This window comes from Eurytemora carolleeae, unplaced genomic scaffold (genome assembly GCF_000591075.1).
Source record: "Eurytemora carolleeae unplaced genomic scaffold, Eaff_2.0 scaffold1542, whole genome shotgun sequence".
In the NCBI taxonomy this organism is placed as follows: Eukaryota; Metazoa; Arthropoda; class Copepoda; order Calanoida; family Temoridae; genus Eurytemora; species Eurytemora carolleeae.
This window is the reverse complement of record NW_019397450.1, coordinates 16,900-37,552: the sequence shown is the minus strand read 5'-3', so window position 1 is coordinate 37,552 and position 20,653 is coordinate 16,900. Positions and strand designations below refer to the sequence as shown.

The 20,653-nt window shown below is 30.8% G+C and overlaps 1 protein-coding gene across 1 annotated transcript; it reads right to left on the bottom strand.

Moving 5' to 3' along the window:
- Positions 1-785: 785 nt before the first annotated feature.
- LOC111714359 (uncharacterized) lies at positions 786-8,718 on the bottom strand. Its single transcript, XM_023489451.1, has 6 exons — positions 8,640-8,718; positions 7,913-7,959; positions 4,075-4,125; positions 2,490-2,586; positions 2,071-2,120; positions 786-875 (listed from the first exon to the last, which is right to left on the bottom strand). The coding sequence occupies exons 1-6, from the start codon at positions 8,710-8,712 to the stop codon at positions 786-788; spliced, it is 408 nt and encodes a 135-aa protein (XP_023345219.1). The 5' UTR covers positions 8,713-8,718.
- Positions 8,719-20,653: the final 11,935 nt, after the last annotated feature.

The following is a 20,653-nucleotide window of genomic DNA, read 5'->3' as shown; positions in this document are numbered from 1 at the left end:
TTGTTAACAGCCGCCCCTCTGTCCTCCTACATCCGTGAGGTGGTCAAAACTGCTTAACCTGATGCTGACTACAGATGATTTTGAAACTACAGGTTTCTGGGGAGTACGGGAATAAAACCCGTGAGCACCAGTCTGGATACCAATCCAGTTACCGGCTGCATACAGGATGAAATAGTTGAAGGATGAAATAGTTGACGGATGAAATAGTTTAAGGATGAAATAGTTGAAGGATGAAATAGTTGAAGGATGAAATAGTTGAAGGATGAAATAGTTGAAGGATGAAATAGTTGAAGTATAAAATTTTAAAGTACACTTGTAAGAATAGTTTGTAGAAGACTCTTTGACAAAACTTAAATTCCTGAAATCTTTTATGCAAGTAAAAATGGTATGCTTGATAAATTTGCTTTTATCAAATTATGCGAAATCTTTACTCAGACCAAACGATATTTGAAACCAATTGAAAAAATTGGTTAAATTTTAAATAGATATCAGGTACAATAGGTGGCAACAGATAAATGAACCAATTATGCACGACGTCACAAGTGTCAAATATAACAAGGAAAAAGAAATTTTCTCACATTAGTTGACATGTTTTCCGAGATTATATAAAAAAATGCAAAAACAGAAAATAAAGTTTACATAAAATATTACACCTTTTTCACTGTAAGATAAGCACTTAGTCTAAAATTATCACTATTCTATTAAAGATTGACCGACTGTAGTTGTGATCAATACATACACATACATATATAAATGTCGTCGTTCTGTTTTTTAATACGATTGATTTATCTTGAAATTTCTTCCTTCCTAACAGTTCTGACCAACATCTTCTCAATCATATCTTCAGCTGAAAAGGTTGCAGATTCAAACAATTCCTGCGCAAAGGTTTATATTTAAATGTTTAATGGAAGGATGATGGTGGAAACAAAACGCCCAAAAACAAAAAATGTCCAATAACAAACCACCGAAACATAACACCAAAAGCATAAAACCCAAAACATAACACCCAAGAACAAAGCACCCAAGATTTCAAAATGTCCAGAGCAACAAAAAGCCCAAATAAATTAATGTCCAAAGTTACAAAATGTTCAAAGTTATAATTAAAATATCCAAAGTTACAAAATATCCAAAGTTACACAATGCTCAAAGTTACAATTAACATGTCCAAAGTTACAAAATGTCCAAAGTTACAATTAACATGTCCAAAGTTACAAAATATCCAAAATTACAATTAACATGTCCAAAGTTACAAAATGTCAAAAGTTACAAAATTTCCAAAGTTACAAAATATCCAAAGTTACAAAATGCACAAAGTTACAAAATTTCTAAAGTTACAAAATGTCCAGAGTTAAAAAATGTCAAAAGTTACAAAATGTCCAAAGTTACAAAATTTGCAAAGTTACAAAATGTCCAAAGTTACAAAATATCCAAAGTTACAAGATGCCCAAAGTTACAATTAAATTGTCCAAAGTTACAAAAAGTCCAAAGATACAAAATGTCCAAAGTTACAAAATATCCAAAGTTACAAAATGTCCAAAGTTACAAAATGTCCAGAGTTAAAAAATGTCCAAAGTTACAAAATGTCCAAAGTTACATAATTTGCAAAGTTACAAAATGTCCAAAGTTACAAAATGTCCAAAGTTGCAAAATGTCCAAAGTTACAAAATGTCCAAAGTTACAAAATGTCCAAAGTTACAACTAAAATGTCCAAAATAAACAAATGTATAAAGATACAAAATGTCCAAAGATACAAAATGTCCAAAGTTACAAAATGTCCAAAGTTACAAAACGTTTTGCACATTCTCAGGAATTCAATTGCAACAACTTACGTTTAAAAATCTTTAAACTTTGTCTTCAATGTTCAGTTTTCACGTAATAGTTAGTTAAGGATTTAACCCAGAAGCATAAGATTAAATTGCGAGAAAGTGGCTCGGAGAAGAAAATGAGAAAAATGTGACTCAGAAGAGAAAATCTAAGAAAGTTGTTAAATATAAAAATAAAGGGGCTTAGACCGGATATTGATTAAAAAGTGGCTCTGACTGAAGAATACATAAAAATCTTTTATTTTACCTGAGGAGTTACTGTAGTGTTAGTACTATGCCAAGTGTGGTTTCCAGTTGCTGAAGTAAAACAAACTATTTCAGCTTTAATCAAACAGTCTAATCTATTTCTAATATAAGATAAGATAAGATAAGATAAGATAAGATAAGATAAGATAAGATAAGATAAGATAAGATAAGATAAGATAAGATAAGATAAGATAAGATAAGATAAGATAAGATTAGATAAGATAAGATTAGATAAGATAAGATAAGACAAGATAAGATAAGATAAGATAAGATCAAATAAGATAAGATAAGATAAGATAAGATAAGATAAGATAAGATTAAGAGCTGTGACTTTGTAAATTATGTGTATGTAGTTACCTATAGCTGTGTTTGTTTGTAAACCATTGAAAATTAAATTTAACAAAATAATCTGTTTATAACCTGAGTAATCCGATGAGCTTAAAAACCCATTTTCCAACAAAATATTGGATTTGTATCCACCACCCTCACTGCACAGTGTAATCTCAGGGAACTCCGCCTTAAAGAGACAATTTATCAAATTCAGCCTTGAAGAGACAATTCATTAAAATTCAGTTTTAAACAGACAATTCATTTAATTCAGGTTTAAAGAGACAATTCATAAAATTCAGGTTTAAAGAGACAATTCATTAAATTCAGGTTTAAAGAGACAATTCATTAAATTCAGGTTTTAAGAGACAATTCATTGAATTCAGAGACACTTTATTAAATTCAGCCTGAAAGAGACAATTCATTAAAATTGAGGTTTAAGAGACAATTTATTAAATTCAGCCTGAAAGAGACAATTAATTAAAATTCAGGTTTAAGAGACAATTTATTAAATTCAGCCTTAAAGAGACAATTCACTAAATTCAGCCTTAACCCTAATCCGACTGGGCTATTTTTGGCTTATATAGATGGGGGGGGGAAGTGTTTTCCAACCCACCCACCTCTATGATTTTACCCTTAGAGTTGAGAAAGGGAATTGTGATACATGTCCCTAGTCAAATTTTCAAGGTCTGCCCATTAAAAAAAATTAGACCTCTACCTCGAACTTAAATGGGAGGATTTAAAAATAGTTCAAACAGAACGTCGAAAATTTGTTTAAAAATAGTTATTTATACTTTTGACAAATAATAACATGTGACACAACACATCCATTTTCCTGTTGCTTAATTATTAAAAAAGTTATTAAGCGTTTTTTTAAGCACCGACCCGCCATCAAACAACAAAAAATGTTAGCAAAATTTGTTCACAGCTATGATGTTGAAAAAGTAAATAATGTAAGCCGTTTATGAGTTATTTAGAAAAAACCAAATCGTGATAGGGTCAAAGAAACAAATCATTAAAAATAAATTCTAAAGAGAGAATGCGATAAATTAATGCTGAGGCTGAAGGGAATTCTCTTAATAATGCTTAGTTTTAAAAGATGGTGGTTTAAAACGTTAAAAAAACGAGGTATTAAGATTTTATAGCTAATTTGAATACATACGTCGGAAAAAAATTCCCCATACAGCAAGAAACAGAACGAGGTGGTACAATATACTGGTCACGTGATTTCCGTCTGTATCACATGACCAGCATACTGCACTGCCACTAGCTGAAGTTCTAGTGACGTAATATGGACTTTACGGAATATATGAAATAGTATTATCAATTATATATATTAAAAATGCAAAATAAAAATTAAAAAATTATAATAGGACTAGGAGCAGACCTGAGGTTCTCAGACTCCTGTGGGATATAATCGTTTTTAGATTGGTTGTGTATTTGCTGAATATGATCGGTTTAAACCTACTACTTTTATACAAAATTGTATATTTATGAATTTTCGTATAATTTTGACACCGTTTTATATCAATTTCTCGAGACAGGAACATCAGATAGATGTCTTATATGTATCGTTCAACGCCTGAGATTCATCCTATACCCCATTCGTTTTTCCTTTACAGTCCCTTTAAGAAAGTAAGTAACAACATATTGAAAATAGAAATTTAAGTTTACTTACCCTTTGCTGATCAGCTATAAAACTTGAAATATATGAGGGCTCCTCCAAATACTGATATTATTTTGGTTTAAATGTATTATTAAAGTAAAATGAAAGGCAGCATGGGCTGAAGCCTAAAATTTAGGAGTTAATCGCAACCAATTAGTTCTATCTAATGTTTCTGTTTCAAGAAATTGATATAAAACTGAGTTAAAGTTATACAAAAACTAAATATACATAATATGGCCGACGGAGCCACGCGACCAGATACTAAACGGCCATTGGTTGAAAATTTGGTCACGTGATACATATTTTGGAGTCAGCCTATACCCCCTTTCATTTTATGTTAACTGTCCCTTAAAATTCTTCAAAGATTAAAGATTGCGTTCCACTGAAAACTAAACAAAAGAAAAAATCTAATCTATGGAACCGACTTAGGAATCTGATAGCTCCGGTAGTTTTTATTTGACGCAGAAGTAAAAGAAAATCATATATATATGGTTACATATTAGAAATTCAAAACATTTTTGTTCTGCTCAATAACTCTTCAATTAAAGTAGTAAGGACTGAAAACTATAAGATTTCAATCTTACGCGCAAATAATACTTAAATTGACGTGGTTTTCAAAAAATATAACAATGTCCGCAATTGATAGAAATAAAGAATTCAATGGATTTATAATCTAATCCTCTTTTTTAAAACATTCCTTTCAATCAAAATGCTCATGGCTATTCTTAGTGTTATGGTTAAATGCACTGCAGACACATAGATTCAGACAGCTAAAGGGTTACCCTACAAAGGATGAGACTTCAGAGACGATTGTACAAAATGTACACTGTCAGTTTTGATTCCCTGTAGGGTTTCCACGAAATGGCTAAATCTTTTGCGCAAAATTTGCGCTATTTTCGCGCAAATTTTTTTTTGCGAACTTTTGCGCTATTTTTGCGCATGAAACGCAATGAGTTTTGCGCTATTTTTTTGTGCAATTTGTGCAAAACCGGAAATATTTTTTGCGAAAAGTGCACATGAACAAAATTTTAGTTTTGCGCAATTTGCGCAAGTTTTACGCAAAATTTAACTTTTTAGGCAAATTGTCAAAAATTGATATTCTAAGCTTAGATTTAAACAACTGAAGATTTATTCCATACAAAAAAAAAATATTAACATAAGAGTATGATAACGATTATACTACACTCAATTGGTTACTTCCAGTTACAAAAAGTTTAAATTAAGATAGAAATTAGAGAGTGTGAAACCTGGCAATATTTTAATCCTATTAAATAATTTCAAGTGACCCTTAAAAGCTTTGCCTAATCAAGTATGAATTATATTCTTAAATTTTTTTAATCAAATTTCTGAAATCTTTTTAATCTCATATAAAATAATGCAAGAAAGTAACCAATGCCTGAAGAATCCACTTTTAGGAAATATGCATGTCCAAAACTAAAATTGTCAAGAAAATTGTGAGATTTGAACTCTTCTTAACTGTCATTGGTCAATTATGTAAAAGTGACCAATAGGAAGACATTCCAAAACAAGATTTTTCCAGAATTGAATTCTAAGAAACACACACCGTCACCAACCGTTTGATTTTTACGAAATTGCGGAATTGCGCAAAATTCTAGTTGCGGAATTGCGCAAAACTTGAGTTTCGCAAAAGGGGAATAGGGCAATTTTGCGCGAAATGACTTTTGCGAATGATTGTGCAAATTATTGATGATGCACAAAGAAAGAAAAATTTTGCGTTTCGTTCTGCAAAAATTGCGCAAAAGTTTTGCGAATGGAAACCCTAATTCTCTGCAACTGTAATCTTGTTTGTCTCTTTGCCAAACCATTAGATAAGCCATTAGATTACTATATATAGACTTAATTTAACCATGGGATCATCATATTTTATGAGTTTCCGGTCGTCTTCACAGGCTCATTCTTAGCGGGTAACCCTGAATAAAAAATTGCATCAATTTTTAAGACTGGGACGACTATGAAGTACCTCAATGCTTTGATTTTGCCTCACCAACTCACTTCATCCTCCTCTTACAGTTCTTAGCATTTACTACAACATTTTCAAAGGTAATTGACAAGATGATCAATGATTATTTCGCGGAGTTCGTGTAAGGCTATATCTAGAATAAGAAGAGTTGATTAAATACTGATTCATACTTTACTTGTCTGTTTGCAATAAACGTAAAAGCGGCTGAACCGATCGGGCCCAAATTTTGTGTGGAACCTCACTTGGCCCCAAGGTGTGTTCAGCTCAGAATTACAAAAATTTGTATCAAGTATATTTTTTATTTAGGAATTGAGTCTTTGCCACAAACTCTGATTTTCTAGTCCATATATCTTAGCAACCTTAGGTCATAGATCCTAGATATTTCAAACTAAGAATTTCGTTGGATCAAATAATCTAAGTTTGAAATATCAAAAGTTTCCACCATTTGGTTGCAAAAAAATAGTGATTAGAAAATTTGAGTCTGTGGTAAAGAATCAATTCTTTTGAAAACTAACGAAACAAATTGTAAATCCGCGAAATTTTTTATTATTGTTTATTCGAAGAGACAATGCTGAAAAATTAAACAACAATTAAAAGTTGACATAGAAGATGGACATCTGATTTATTTGGACACGAATCTTTAAAAGTTTTTGAAAAAGGCCATGTTTGCAAAAGATGGATATTATATCTCACAATGTCTAACAATTATCGATTCAACCTAGAAAATCTCGTATTTTTCAATTAGCTTGAGCCTTGAGTTGTGAGTTTTCGATGAATTTGAAAAAAATGATATTTGAATTTTATTCAGGGTGACTCAATAATCTTAGGATTTAATTGAGGGCATTAAAATTGTCTTTCATCTTTAATTGTTATTCGCTTCCTAAGACAGTGAGGAGATATCAAATTATAACTTTAAAAATTAGGCCGGTATTGGAAATATTAGGAAATCATGGGTGTCATTTAATCAATGTGATTGCGCCATAAATTTTAAAGCAGGCCAACCACATGTATTAAATCCCTCAAATAAGATAACAGATGATGTTTACTGTTTTCCTTGTACATAGCATTAAAAGAGTTAATCAAAAACTATTCCAAATATACTACTTTATACTCATGTTTCTTGGAACACCCTGTATAGTAAACTATGTTTTATATCTTTAAGAAAATAAGTCCTAAATTTTAAGGAAAAAGAGTTTTCTGTCTGATGATGTTTTTAGATTGGGTCCCCTTTTTCCAAACTGGGACTCCAATGATGTTTTCTAAACTATAGGTCCCCTTTTCCAACTAGGACTACTTTCCAAAACTGGGACTCTGTTCTAATACTGGGACTCCGTTCTAAACTGGGATTCCGTTTTAAAACTGGGACTTCGATCTAAAACTGGGATTCCGTTCTAAAGCTGGGACTTCGTTCTAAAACTGGGACTCCGTTCTAAAACTGGGACTCCGTTCTAAAACTGGGACTCCGTTCTAAAACTGGGACTCCGTTCTAAAACTGGGACTCCGTTCTAAAACTGGGACTTCGTTCTAAAACTGGGACTCTGTTCTAAAACTGGGACTCTGTTCTAAAACTGGGACTCCATTCTAAAACTGGGACTCCGTTCTAAAACTGGGACTTCGTTCTAAAACTGGGACTTCGTTCTAAAACTGGGACTCTGTTCTAAAACTGGGACTCCGTTCAAAAACTGGGAATCCGTTCTAAAACTGGGACTCCGTTCTAATACTGGGACTCCGTTCTAAACTGGGATTCCGTTTTAAAACTGGGATTTCGATCTAAAACTGGGACTTCGTTCAAAAATTGGGACTCTGTTCTAAAACTGGATCTCTGTTCTAAAACTGGAACTCCGATGATGTTTTTGAACCAATATTTTCCTTTGCAAAACACGATGCTATCTGTACCAGCAAGATTCCAGCACACACTAAACACAATCATCTTAAAGGGACTGTAAGCTTTATTTTAATGGACTCTGCATGCAAAAATGAATTAGGTGAATAAAAAATATCATTTGATTTAAAGCTATAACGGAAAATCATCGTTTGTAAAGTAAAAGGCATTGTAGAGGCTATGCGAAATTATCATTAGTCACTCAATTATGAAACCAGCCTATTTCATAATTTGGTTTTCTTTTAAAATTAATTTTAGATTTTCTATAAAACGATGTTCCAGGGCCCAAAAGGTTTTATAGCAAAAATATGTGAAGTACACCTGCAGTATGAAAACAGTACAACAAAATGGTCGTTTTACACTTTTTTCTATTAAATTCCACTCTAATATATATTCTATTCTCTTTGATGGCAATTGTACCCTTATACCCTTAAAAATGTTTTCTGATCAAGTATGTATTAAATAACAATGTTTATAATTTTTAAAAATAATTATTTTCAATTTTGTGTTCTCTACAAAAGGGACTTGCGCATTTCCACTACAGAAAACATATAGGAATTGATCAGAATTAAACTTTGTTAAACCATGAAACTGCATTGCATAGATGATCACTTGAAATTAGGCTTACCATAACTTTACAGTTAAAAATATTGAGTTTTTACCACAAAATTTAAAATTTAAAAAAATTTAATTGTGTAAAAACTGAAAAAATACCTGTAAAGAAAATGATGTACTGAAATCTCTTTAAAAAGCGTAACATTTTTATCTTCTTCTCTAAAGTTGCCATGTTCAAACCTGAAAGTTATTTTTCATGTTCATTCAGCAATTGATCTGATCTCTAATAAAGAGCTCCCTAGGTTTCCAAATTTTTGGATCAAATGGTTCAGTTAATTGCATGCTGAACCTTTCTTAATGCTATGTTAAAAAGGCTTAAACGGTTAAAGCTGAAATTAATCCGAAAAAATATTTTTTTTCATTTTGTCATGCCAAATTATTGCATGGTTTTAATTTAATTCATTTTTTTGTGGTTTAGGTTCAATTAATTAATTTCTGTGTGGTTTAAATTCAATTTAATTAATTTCTGTGTGGTTTAGATTCAATTTAATTAATTTAAGTGGGGTTTAGATTCAATTTAATTAGTTTCTGTGTAGTTTAGATTCAATTTTATTAATTTATGTGGGGTTTAGATACAACTTCATTCATTTCTGTGTGGTTTAGATTCAATCTAATAAATTTCTATGGGGTTTAGATTCAATTTAATTGATTTCTGTGGGGTTTAGATTCAATTTAATTAATTTCTGTGTGGTTTAGATTCAATTTAATTAATTTCTGTGTGGTTTAGATTCAATTGAATTAATTTATGGGGTGTTTAAATACAACTTCATTCATTTCTGTGTGGTTTAGATTCAATCTAATAAATTTCTTTGGGGTTTAGATTCAATTTAATTGATTTCTGTGTGGTTCAGGTTCAATATAATTAATTTCTGTGTGGTTTAGATTTAATTTAAATAATTTTTGTGTGGTTTATATTCAATTGAATTCATTCTTTTTGTGGTTTAGATTCAATCTAATTAATTTCTGTATGGTTTAGATTCAATTTGATTCATTTCATATGTGGTTTAGATTCAATTTAATTAATTTCTGTGTGTTTTAGATTCAATTTAATTAATTTCTTTGTGGTTTAGATTCAATTTAATTAATTTCTGCGTGGTTTAGATTTATTTTAATTAATAATTGTGTGGTTTAGATTCAGAGGGGAAGATTTATTGATATATTTTGGTCACAACCACGGTAAACTGGAAGTCCTATTTAAATTGCAAGGAGTCTTAGCTTTAACCCCCATTTCCCCCAATTAAATGTAGATTTTGTTAATATTTGCTATTTTATACTTTTTTATGGGGCAATGAATTCACGTCACGTCTTAAAGGGACTGTTTAAGCGTAATTTCAAGTGACCCACCATGCAAAGATAGCAATACTAGATTTACAGATTAAGGTTTACTTGAAACCTTAATCTGATCAGAAATGTGGAAAATGCCGTCGTTTTTGACTCAAAAAGTTTTTACTTTTAAGAGTTTTTCCATTGCTTTTTAGAACCAAGAAGTGCGCAAATTCCTTCCGCAGAGATGCCGCAAATGAAAATAACAGTTTAGAAAACAAAAACATTGATATCTAATTCATACTGGATCAGACAAAGCTTTCAAGGGTACCCTTGTAAATCGGACATTGCCGTCTTTGCCACAATAAAGTTACTCCTGTAGGCCGAGTCCATTAGTGCCTGATCCAATATCTTTCTATCTATCTCATTATTCAATCAGAGTTATGAATCCTTCAATCGGCGCTATCAGTAAATGGAAATATTTACTTCTACTTAAACTATAGTGGCCTAGTATGGGGTAGGTTAAATTGGCCTTTCATAAAAAGTCTGGCCGCGCCATCAAAGTTGAAACCGAGCCGGCATTATAGGATAGGGTCAGTATCAAGAATGTAAGGCAAGGAAAGTCAATTGCGGTTGTGTATACTCTGTGTACATATTGAAACCAGGTCTCTCTGGGTGGAATTTGTAAACAATAATAGATGCATCAGTGTTCGTTTAGTATCCGAGGAAGTTAAAAGCATTAAATTTTGATAATTTTGATAATTCGCATAATAATTTCCTATGACCAGAATATTTCATTGATTTTTTATGTGAATGATGGATCCCATGTCAGGCTTCGACATCCGTCTGTGTTTACATTAGCGCCCAGAGACAGTTCACTGCAGTACTAAAGATGTGTACACTTCTGAAATGACTTTCCTTGCCTTACATCCTTGGTCAGTATGGTACTTGTAAGGACGGTACTAGGGGTGGGTCCGGTTCTAATTAAAATTTACCCCAGTCCAACGTGTTGCATGAAGGGTCAATTGAGATTACGCTTTCAGCCCTTTTAAGTTGAACCGTCAATGAACCGTAAAAATAACGAATCTGTTTTTCCAAATTACGAATGGATTGTTTGTGATAAACTGTCAGATATACCTAACATAGTCTTTAAATCCATTTTAATTTATACAACCCAAAAAATGTCTTCGAAAAGTTTTTAAACTAAATACTGCTTTAGGAATATAAAAAATTGTCTTTCCCTTGCGACGCTTTCAACTTTTTTGACGAAAAATTGGTCTTAAGAATCATTTATAAAGCAAAATTTCCTTCACTCTCAAGTAGTTTTACAAATTATATACAGTGAAACCCTTAATAACGAATACATCGGAAGAATTATCAAATGTCGTCTTGACAATTTTTCAATGGGTTTTATACTATATTTCGTAAATTTCAGTATTTGCGAAAATAAATAAATAGCCATGAATATGCGGGAACAGTTTTTAAAGAGTTCCATATAATCATTTTTCAAAAACTAAATATCTGCAACATTCCATTATCAGAAAGTGAAGAATACGACATTTGATGAATTCTTTCGATGTATTCGTTATTAAGGGTTTCACTGTACCTTTTCCCCTGTCAAATTTAAAGGGAGTGACCGGCAGTGTCTGGTAGTTGAACTGAGAATGTAGTACAGTAGAGAAATTTTTAGGATTCATTTGAGACATATAAAACGTTTTAATGATGTATAACTACTAAGTTTGAGCGCAAAGTCGAATTTCAAAATCATCCATTTGAGTGATGACGTTTTGAGAATCTATTTGTTAAAATCATTAAATAACGACGACAAAAAATATAACACACATTCTACAGTAAACTAATTAGTTGTGTAGGAACAGGTTGAGAAAATGAAAATTAACTCTATTCATCGAAAATAAATAATCTTAATCAGTTATCAGTTTCTGTAATCTCTCATTGTTCATAAATATTCCTGTAGATTTTCTGGAATTTTTATTGAAAAGATGACATTTGAAGAATTTGTAAAAATCTGCCAACAAAGGAATTGAGTCTTTGCAACAAATTCAGTTTTTGTAAAACCTATATCTTTCCAACCTTATGATGGAAACCTTTGATATGTCAAACTTACATTACTTGATCTAACAGAATTCATTGTTTGAAATATTAAAGGTCTACGACATTAGGTTACAACGATATTGAGATTAGAAAATCAGAGTTTGTGGCAAAAACTCAAATCCTTTGTAAAGAATAAGTAATTCAATATATATAATGATGAAAAAGAAATAATTGATTCTAACATTGATTTATTAACAAATTTCTATTGAGAATTATTTTTAACACATATTTCGTCGTCGTTAATTAATAATTAAAAAAATAACGATTCTCAATATGTAACCACCCAAATGGCTAATTTTGAACGTCGGCTTTACGCTCAAACTCAGTAATTATACATCATTAAAACGTTTTGTATGTCTCAAATGAATCCTAAAAAGTTTCTCCAGAATACTAAATTCTCAGTTAATTGCCGGTCACTCCCTTAAAGTTTACTGTCAAATTATCTAACAATGCAATAAAAAATGAAAAATAAATTTTTTCAACTTATTCATAAAAAATATTTATTCTACATTGTGCCATACTGTATATACTATACTGTATATACTATACTGTATATACTATACTGTATATACTATACTGTACAAGATAATTTTAAGCTTTCAAAATATGCTTTACACATTTTCTAAATATGAAAAATTACACAAATATCCAATGTTTTCACAATTATGTTTTTTTTTTGATCAATTTTAATTGATATTTTTAATATCTTGGTTAACTTTGCTAGTGTCGTTAGTGTCACTCTTTAACCAGGAGATTAATTCAAGTTAATTGAAAATCCTGTTGAAAATATGTTTTCGAAGATGTTCTTCAAAATTTGTTAATCAATCATAATAGTTCATATTTTAAAACACAAAATTTATATTTTGCAAATCCCAGAAAACCGATATTGATATTTTTCAATCATAAACAGCTGGCATGCAACAAGTCGTTTTCAACAAATACACGCGTTTCTACGAATACCATTTAGGATGTATCCCACCCCTGACTAACCAGAGTAAACTTAACAGCATTCGGTTTCTTCTATTCATAATTATACGTGTTTTGGTCTTTAATTTACAATCTTTTAACTTACGGATTAATCAACTTACGACTTAAAGTACGTTTGAAAATAAATAATCATAAATAATAATAATCCTTTTGGAGGGGATTTAATTTCACGGAAATATATTTTATAAATGGACATTTCATAGTAGCGACATTTCATTGACAAAACAATTTGTTGACAGAGTAAAATATGTCTTTTAACTTTGCAAACTATAAAGTGTGTAATAAACAAGAAAGATAATTTGTAAAATTGGAAATAATCCTTTACTAAAAATTAAATGGTCTATGAAATGTCTTCTATCAAAGTTTCTATTTATGAAATGCTTTTTTATGAAATGTCCTATCTATAAAATGTTCTTTTTATGAAATGTCCAATCTATGAAATGTCTTATCACCTATAAATGAATTTTCTCTATATAAAATGTCCTGTCTTTTAAATCAAATGTCCTGTCTATTAAATGTTTTGTACATAAAACATCCTATTTATTAAATGTACTTTAAATAAAATGCCCCGTCTATAAGAACTGACCCAAAAACAACTTAACGATTTGGACCCGGATTAAGCTCACTTGAATTTGAATCCCTCTAAAGAAAACCCTCAATAACATTATAAATATTAAATAAACAAGATGAAAACAAATATCATAACATTATAAATATTAAATAAACAAGGTGAAAGTAACTAAGAATTATAGAAAACGACCAAACAAAGAAGGGTTTATTTAGAATGATGAAAGGTCCACTCTGTCACAAAACACTACCCGCAATTCCCACAAAGTTTGACTGGAAGAATAATCTCAAGTGACCCTCCATGCAAGTAAAATGCCTGATATACAACCCTTGAAACCTTTTGACTGATTATCAACGGAAAATGTTTAAATTAACAAACTAAACCAGTGTTTCAACGCAACTTTACATATTTCTCGAAAATCCCAAATATTCTATTATGTCTTAACGCGGTTAGCAAAATTCGAAGGAAAATATTTATTTGCTGCGACCTCTTGAAAGCTTTCAGACAAAGTTTCAACAATTACAAGCATTTCTGGAAAGAAACAAGTCCGTCATCCTTGTTCAGTCAATGTTTTCATGAATATTGTTGTTAAAAAATGAATTGATTTTATGAACCATTTTGTTGTAAATAGCTATTTGAATTTATACTTTGACTTTAAAGGGACATATAGAGGTACACCCCCCCTCCCTTTCATGCCTTTTTTGGGAATAAGATATAGATCGGAATGTAAATATAATTTTGTTCACAATTGTTAAGTCATATAAAATTACGCCTACAGTCATTTTATTGGCTATAAATAACGAGTTCTGAAGTTTAAAACTTTAGATTTACTGAAGCTATAACAAAGGACTTCAAGTTCTTCATAAATACCACACTCTCCACTAAACACTAAATGTCTTCGGTCAGAGTAATGCAGATTATTGCAAAACACACCGAAAGCTTAGTTGAGAGTGGTACTGTGATTCTTATAACTGTAAGTCTTTAAATAAGAATTATAAGCTTTGTTTGAAAGGAATTGAATATTGTTGATAAATGTATTGTAGTTTAAGTGTGTAGCTGAACTGAAGTAAACCCTATGATACACTCTAACATTATGAATAAAAAATGGGTGCAAAACCGTATTTTATTTAACATGAAATTGAATTAATGTTTGTCCAAAGAATTGTTTGCATTTAATCAGAATTTTGTAGTTTTACTAAACTCAGAGTAAAATCTATTTCCACGACATAGATATAGGGACTAGTTTGTGAGCAAAGAAATAGAGTCTTAGTCACAAACTATGATTTTCTAATCTCTATATCTTTAAAACCCAATGTCGTAGACCTTAGATATTTCAAACTATGAATCCTGTTAGATGAAAAAAACTAAGTTTGAAATATCAAAGGTTTACAACATCAGGTGGAAAAAATATAGGTATTAGAAAATCAGAAACCCATTGTCGTAGATCTTAGATATTTCAAACTATAAATCCTTTTAAATCAAAAAATCTGATTTTAAAATATCTAAGGTGTACATCATCTGGTTGCTATGATTTGTATACAAAACTTGAGTTAGTAGTAAAGACTCAATTCCTTTAACATTCCTTCTCCTTCTGACCAATTCAGTGTGATCGTAGAGAAAATTCATATTCTTATAAAGAAATTAGTTTTTACTGTTCTAAAATAGTGAAATACTTCGAACTGTACAACTAAATCAATTAACTTTGCAAAACTGAGCAGAATTCTGCAATTTTCCAAACAATAGAAGTAAAAGTAAACAGAGCATTTCTAGGTTTATTTACATTTCTTTCATTTAAAAATCTATAATGACCCCAGTTCCGCGTCTTGGTAAATTATTAATGACATACAATTATGTCTTCAGCAACATATATAAATACATTGATGTAAGAGAGGAATTAAATATTTGGAAATTATTTTTTTAAGTTACAGATTAATAATACATTTTGTGAAATTGTCAGAAAAAAAATACATTTTCTAACATTCTTTTTTGAATACATTTTTTTCAAGAACGACTTTTATCAATTATGATTTACATTATATTTTTTAGACAAATTAAAAAAAAACATCATTTGATGAATCTCAATTTTAAAACTTTAATTTCTGAACCATAGCTATATAATAGAGAAAAAATTCAACAGCTTTTAGTTTTAGCCGTTTTGGAAAGTTCAAATTTAAAAAAAAATATTTTTAAAGTTAAATCTTTCATGCAATGGAAATTGAAATTCTGATAAAATCAGTAATTTGTTTTAAATACATTTATTTTCAAGGTTTATTGACCAACTCGTTTAAATATTCATGATTTGAAATTATCAAATATGAAACTAAACCTATTCGTCCACATAAAATAGTGTACTTACTACTTATCCTACTTTTCTTTCTAAAAAATACATGTTTTCAATTGCGTTGATCTAGCAGTTTTCTGATGTAATAGGCAAAAGCAATTAGATTGAAAATTGAGAATTTTTTTGCCTTACAAGACATTGTTCTAAAATTGTTACACAGAAAACGGTAATTTGAAAATACTTCACAATCCCTTTTGAAATTAGAATTAAATAAAAATAAAAAAGTCCCTTAAACGGTACGTTGCAGTATACATTTGTTATTTATAATTCTCCAATTAGAAACTTGAAGAACTTCTTCCAGTTTCTCATTTTGTAAATATATCAATAAATTATTAACGTTGGTTTTCTTCACAAAATTTATAGATAATTGAGGAAACCATGTTTTCTCTCCATTTCACGTCAAAATAATGTTAATTTTCACGTTGTATTAAGATAAACATAAGATTTTAAACATAAATCCTCTTAACCTTTTATATTCACTTGTTTAAGGAGGCAAGAATACAGTACCAATAACACGAATTGTGTACCAATTCTGTATTGAACCTTCTCACCGACAGTTTTTTAAGTGTCTACGCAGTCTTTATTGATATTATTAAACACGTTCATTATAAAAACAAACAAAAGCACTACACGGTTTTATTTTTCATTATAGTTATTATTAATGAAGACTCTCGTCGATTTTGCTAGCTAATCTTGATTTCCAGATTTGATTTTCTTATCCTTATCTCTGTTCAACCTGAGCTGAAAACTTTAGAATGGTGGATATCAAGATTAATGCTTAAACTCCTGGTTTTGCTAAACCCAAGATTATTTTAAAACGCATTCGATATCCAAGAAAGAAGTAAAAAATTTAACCAATCAGTGTGTCATGTTAAGATGTACTCTTTAAATTTTGAAAAACTGGTTTTGATTTCTGGTGTTAATGGTGTCATATCAATTGAACTAAACATCGATTGAACGAACGTAGTTTTTGGATTAATGTTTATCAAGACTAACCTTCAAATTGACAATAGTCCTGAAATGTGTTTTTTAATAATTTCATAATTAGCATGATTAAATTTATATTTGTTTAAATGCTCTAAAAGCCGGCTTGTTAACTGACTTTAATTCAATCGTCAAATCGATATAGCATTGTATCTGTAATTGTTATCAAACGTAACTTTTATACAGTAGGGATATCCATAAAGAGGATTAAGAATAAAATCAAAAGTGTGTACATTGAATACTTAGAGTAAGTGATCGTGATTAAGGATATCTCATTCTAAAGTTGTCAGCTTTGATGATGTAAGCCATTGATATTTATTTTTATATAGATTATTTGATGGTGGATATTGTAATAATGATTATTGTCTTCAATTACAGGCCAGCTGTAAGTCATAGGGAGTTTCGAGATCCATCAATTGCACCATGCATGGTTGTAGGGCTTATGCAAATATTTCACTTTAGATCCCCGTACTCACGTTTTAGTATCGATCCCTTTAATAACCTCTTTGTACATATCTCTCAGAGTATAAATGGATTGTGATTAATCATAGTTTATTTGTCAAATAAATCTGTAACGTTTATTCATGTTTTAATGAGTTCCTTCAGATATTCAGCTGCTACAGGTCAGGATCTGGCCGAGCAGTCGCTCATTATCTATCTAGGCAGCTTCTCCAACTCGATATCTCGTTTAGCTGCTTCTGTTCTGTACCTATCTAGGCAGCTTCTCCAACTCGATATCTCGTTTAGCTGCTCCTGTTCAGTACCTATCTAGGCAGCTTCTCCAACTCGATATATCATTTAGCTGCTCCAGTTCAGTACCTCTTACACTGCAATCTGAGCTGTTACTCTAGCTGCTTCCAGAGTCTCCGCTAATTTAGCTGCTATGACAATATGGATTGTTTCCACAAAATTTCCAACGGCTTCCTTTGTTACCGGAGCTGCTCCTAGAATCTTTGCTGTGTTAGCTTTACTTGCTGTTTGAGCTGCTCCCAGAGCTATTCCCTGAGTCTCTTCTATGTTATTGTTATCATCATTGTTATCATCATTGTTATTCTCATTGTTATCATCATGGTTATCATCATTGTTATCATCATTGTTATCGTCATTGTTATCATCATTGTTATCATCATTGTTATCAGGATATGAATCCATGAATCCCTTGATGAGATCTACAGATGAGTATGTTGGAATCTCTTGATGAGATCTACAGATGAGTATGGTGGTATCTCTTGATGAGATCTACAGATGAGTATGGTGGAGTCTCTGGATGAGCCGGGTTCTCTTTAAAACTCTAGAATGTTTTCCCTCTGCTTTATTTCCAAAAATATGGAATTCGATTTAATTAGAGCTGAAAGAAACTGAATCTGCAAAATCGTTTAAAAGAAAAGTCGCCAAGATCTATTTAGATAGTTATGCAAATTATATCTGTAAAAAAAAACTGTGTATCATGTGGATAAACTTAGTCTTTACTATCTTCTTCACCCTGTAGTTCATAAACATGATTAGTTCCTATGTGCCCTGGATATCCTAGAAGTCCTGGCTGCTCTGTATCTCGAGTGTCCATGTTACATGAACCATCTTAAGAATCTAGAGCTTCAGCTAGCCTAACTCCGGTTGTGTAGTAACAAATACATATTCTAGAGGTGGATGCTGCTAATATTTACGCCAAAATTGTGATGGTACCAAAGCAGTCATAATCGCCACATCACCCTATCAGGGACACCAATCAACAACGCTGTGATGTTATCGAACCAGAAACTTGGATCTATGATAGAAGCGAACCAGAAACTTGGATCTAGATAGAAGCGAACCGCTGCAAATACTGCCAACCTGTATACTGTCTACATGAAGCTCCCTAGTCCCTGCCCCAGCTGTACCCTATTCTATGATCTTGTTATACATTATGATTAATCTAACATTTTATTTCCAATCAATTATTATGCTCCCTTACAGTTACATGGGAAACTATTTATGAACTTTTATTTTCCGATGTTTAAATTCATTAAAGTTCCGAATAGCCTATTATTTCTTTTTTTTTTGACTTTACGTCAACAAATATCTTAATAATAAATAACTTAATTCATTTCATAAATAATAATATTACGGTAAAAATGTTGAATGCATGGATTATGCATATATGTTCTAACTGTTTGATCATAATCCTGGAGCACAATTTTTGAAACTTATTTAATTTTTTGTAACCAAAACTCTTTTCCTACTCTTAAAATTGTAATGTATTATTTGAAAGTTTTATTGTAAATAACCATGACAAACATCTTAATTTGAATTAAAATAATACATTTCCAGGAATAAAACTGAGGAATTTCCTCAAATTTGCCAAATTAGTGACTCGCTATGGAGTATTGTAAGAAAATCTTCAAAATCATGATCATGAGGAATTCTCCGGATATGTTCACAACAAATTCTCCAGCCCTGGCCAAATTAGGGTTTCCAGCAAAAATGAAAAATCGTGTCACAAAAAAAAAATTCTCGACCATTTTGCTTCATTTTCGCATATCATTTGCATGGGAATAATGCAAAAATTTCGCAAAAATTATGCAAAGAATGCGAAAATTTTGCGATCAAAATAAGGCGAAAATTTGGCGGAAAAAATGCAAAAATTCCGCAACAAAATTTATGCAAAGAAATCATGAAAACTAAAAAAAAACTTAAACAGAAACCGAAGAAGATAGCTATTTATAAAATCAAATTCTCTTCATCAAAAATTTATTAAAGTAAAGGAAGAGAAATTATTTATATGATATAATATAACTTCAAATATTGAGCTATCAGAGCAAAGAATTCCACAAGTTCTTTTAAGCAATAAATTATTGCAGCTCATGGTTTTCACAATATTTTCGCATTTCGCGAAAATATTTTCTCGAAATTTCACTTCGTTTTTGCTTTATTTATTTTCGGAAAAAAATGCAAAATTTCGTGAAAAAGTTTGCAAAATCTGACCAAAAATTTTCGCATTTTATCACTAAAGGTTTTGTTCGCTGGAAACCCTTGACCAAACCCCAGACAATGTTTAAGGAGAAGACTGGGAATTGAGAATATTTTAACCAAATTTCCCAGTGAAAGATTCCTGGGACCTTCCGCGGATTAGTTACCTGGGTTAGTAAAAGGTTTCCACCAAAAACAAAATTTCTGTAAATTTTTACAATTTTGTTTAATTTTGCCCAAGTTTTGTGAAATCTTTTGCATCAATATAAGTTTGGTTCAATTCATTTTATGCTAATTTTCAAGATCAACAAATTTGTAGAGAATTTTCCTGCAAAGTGAAATTTATAAAAAAAATATTGTTTTGCAAGAGGCCGCGTTAGATTTTTTAAAATTTGTTTGTTCATCATTCATTAACCTCCAATTTTAATCGTTTTTTGTTCATTCATTCAATAAACTTTAAAACTCATTCCTTTTCAGAATAATTGTTCATTTTCCACATATTTCTTTAGTTTTTTCTTGAACCATTGTTTAAATCACTGAGATTGTTTGTTGACAAAAAAAAATTTCAAAAAAATGTTTAAAAAAAAGTTTATTTAAAAATTTATCTGTTCAGTAAAAAACTAGCGTTTTCAAGTTTTTTCGTATGAACAATTTAGAAATTTTTCAAGATTTTGTTCGTGTTGAAAAATTGTATACCCATCTTTAACAGTCTGCATGTTGAAAAATTATTTTTCTTTTATGGTTCTTCACACTTTGAGTTATAACAGTAAACAGAAGTTTTCATTAAACAAATGAGCTAAGTTATCGATTCAAAACAAATAGTGTAATGACTTCCTTTCAAGGCGGACCCCTTCATGATCTTGGAGGCTTTGGATCCCGTCCAATTTCTTAACCTTATCATGATGGGGGGGG

Coding starts and splice junctions, on each gene's coding strand:
- LOC111714359 (XM_023489451.1), bottom strand. CDS start 8,712: ATGGCAACTTTAGAGAAGAAGATAAAAATGTTACGCTTTTTAAAGAGA. Junction 2,121..2,489: donor AAGCTCATCGGATTACTCAG/GTTATAAACAGA, acceptor GTTTTACTTCAG/CAACTGGAAACCACACTTGG. Junction 876..2,070: donor ACACTACAGTAACTCCTCAG/GTAAAATAAAAG, acceptor ACCTTTGCGCAG/GAATTGTTTGAATCTGCAAC.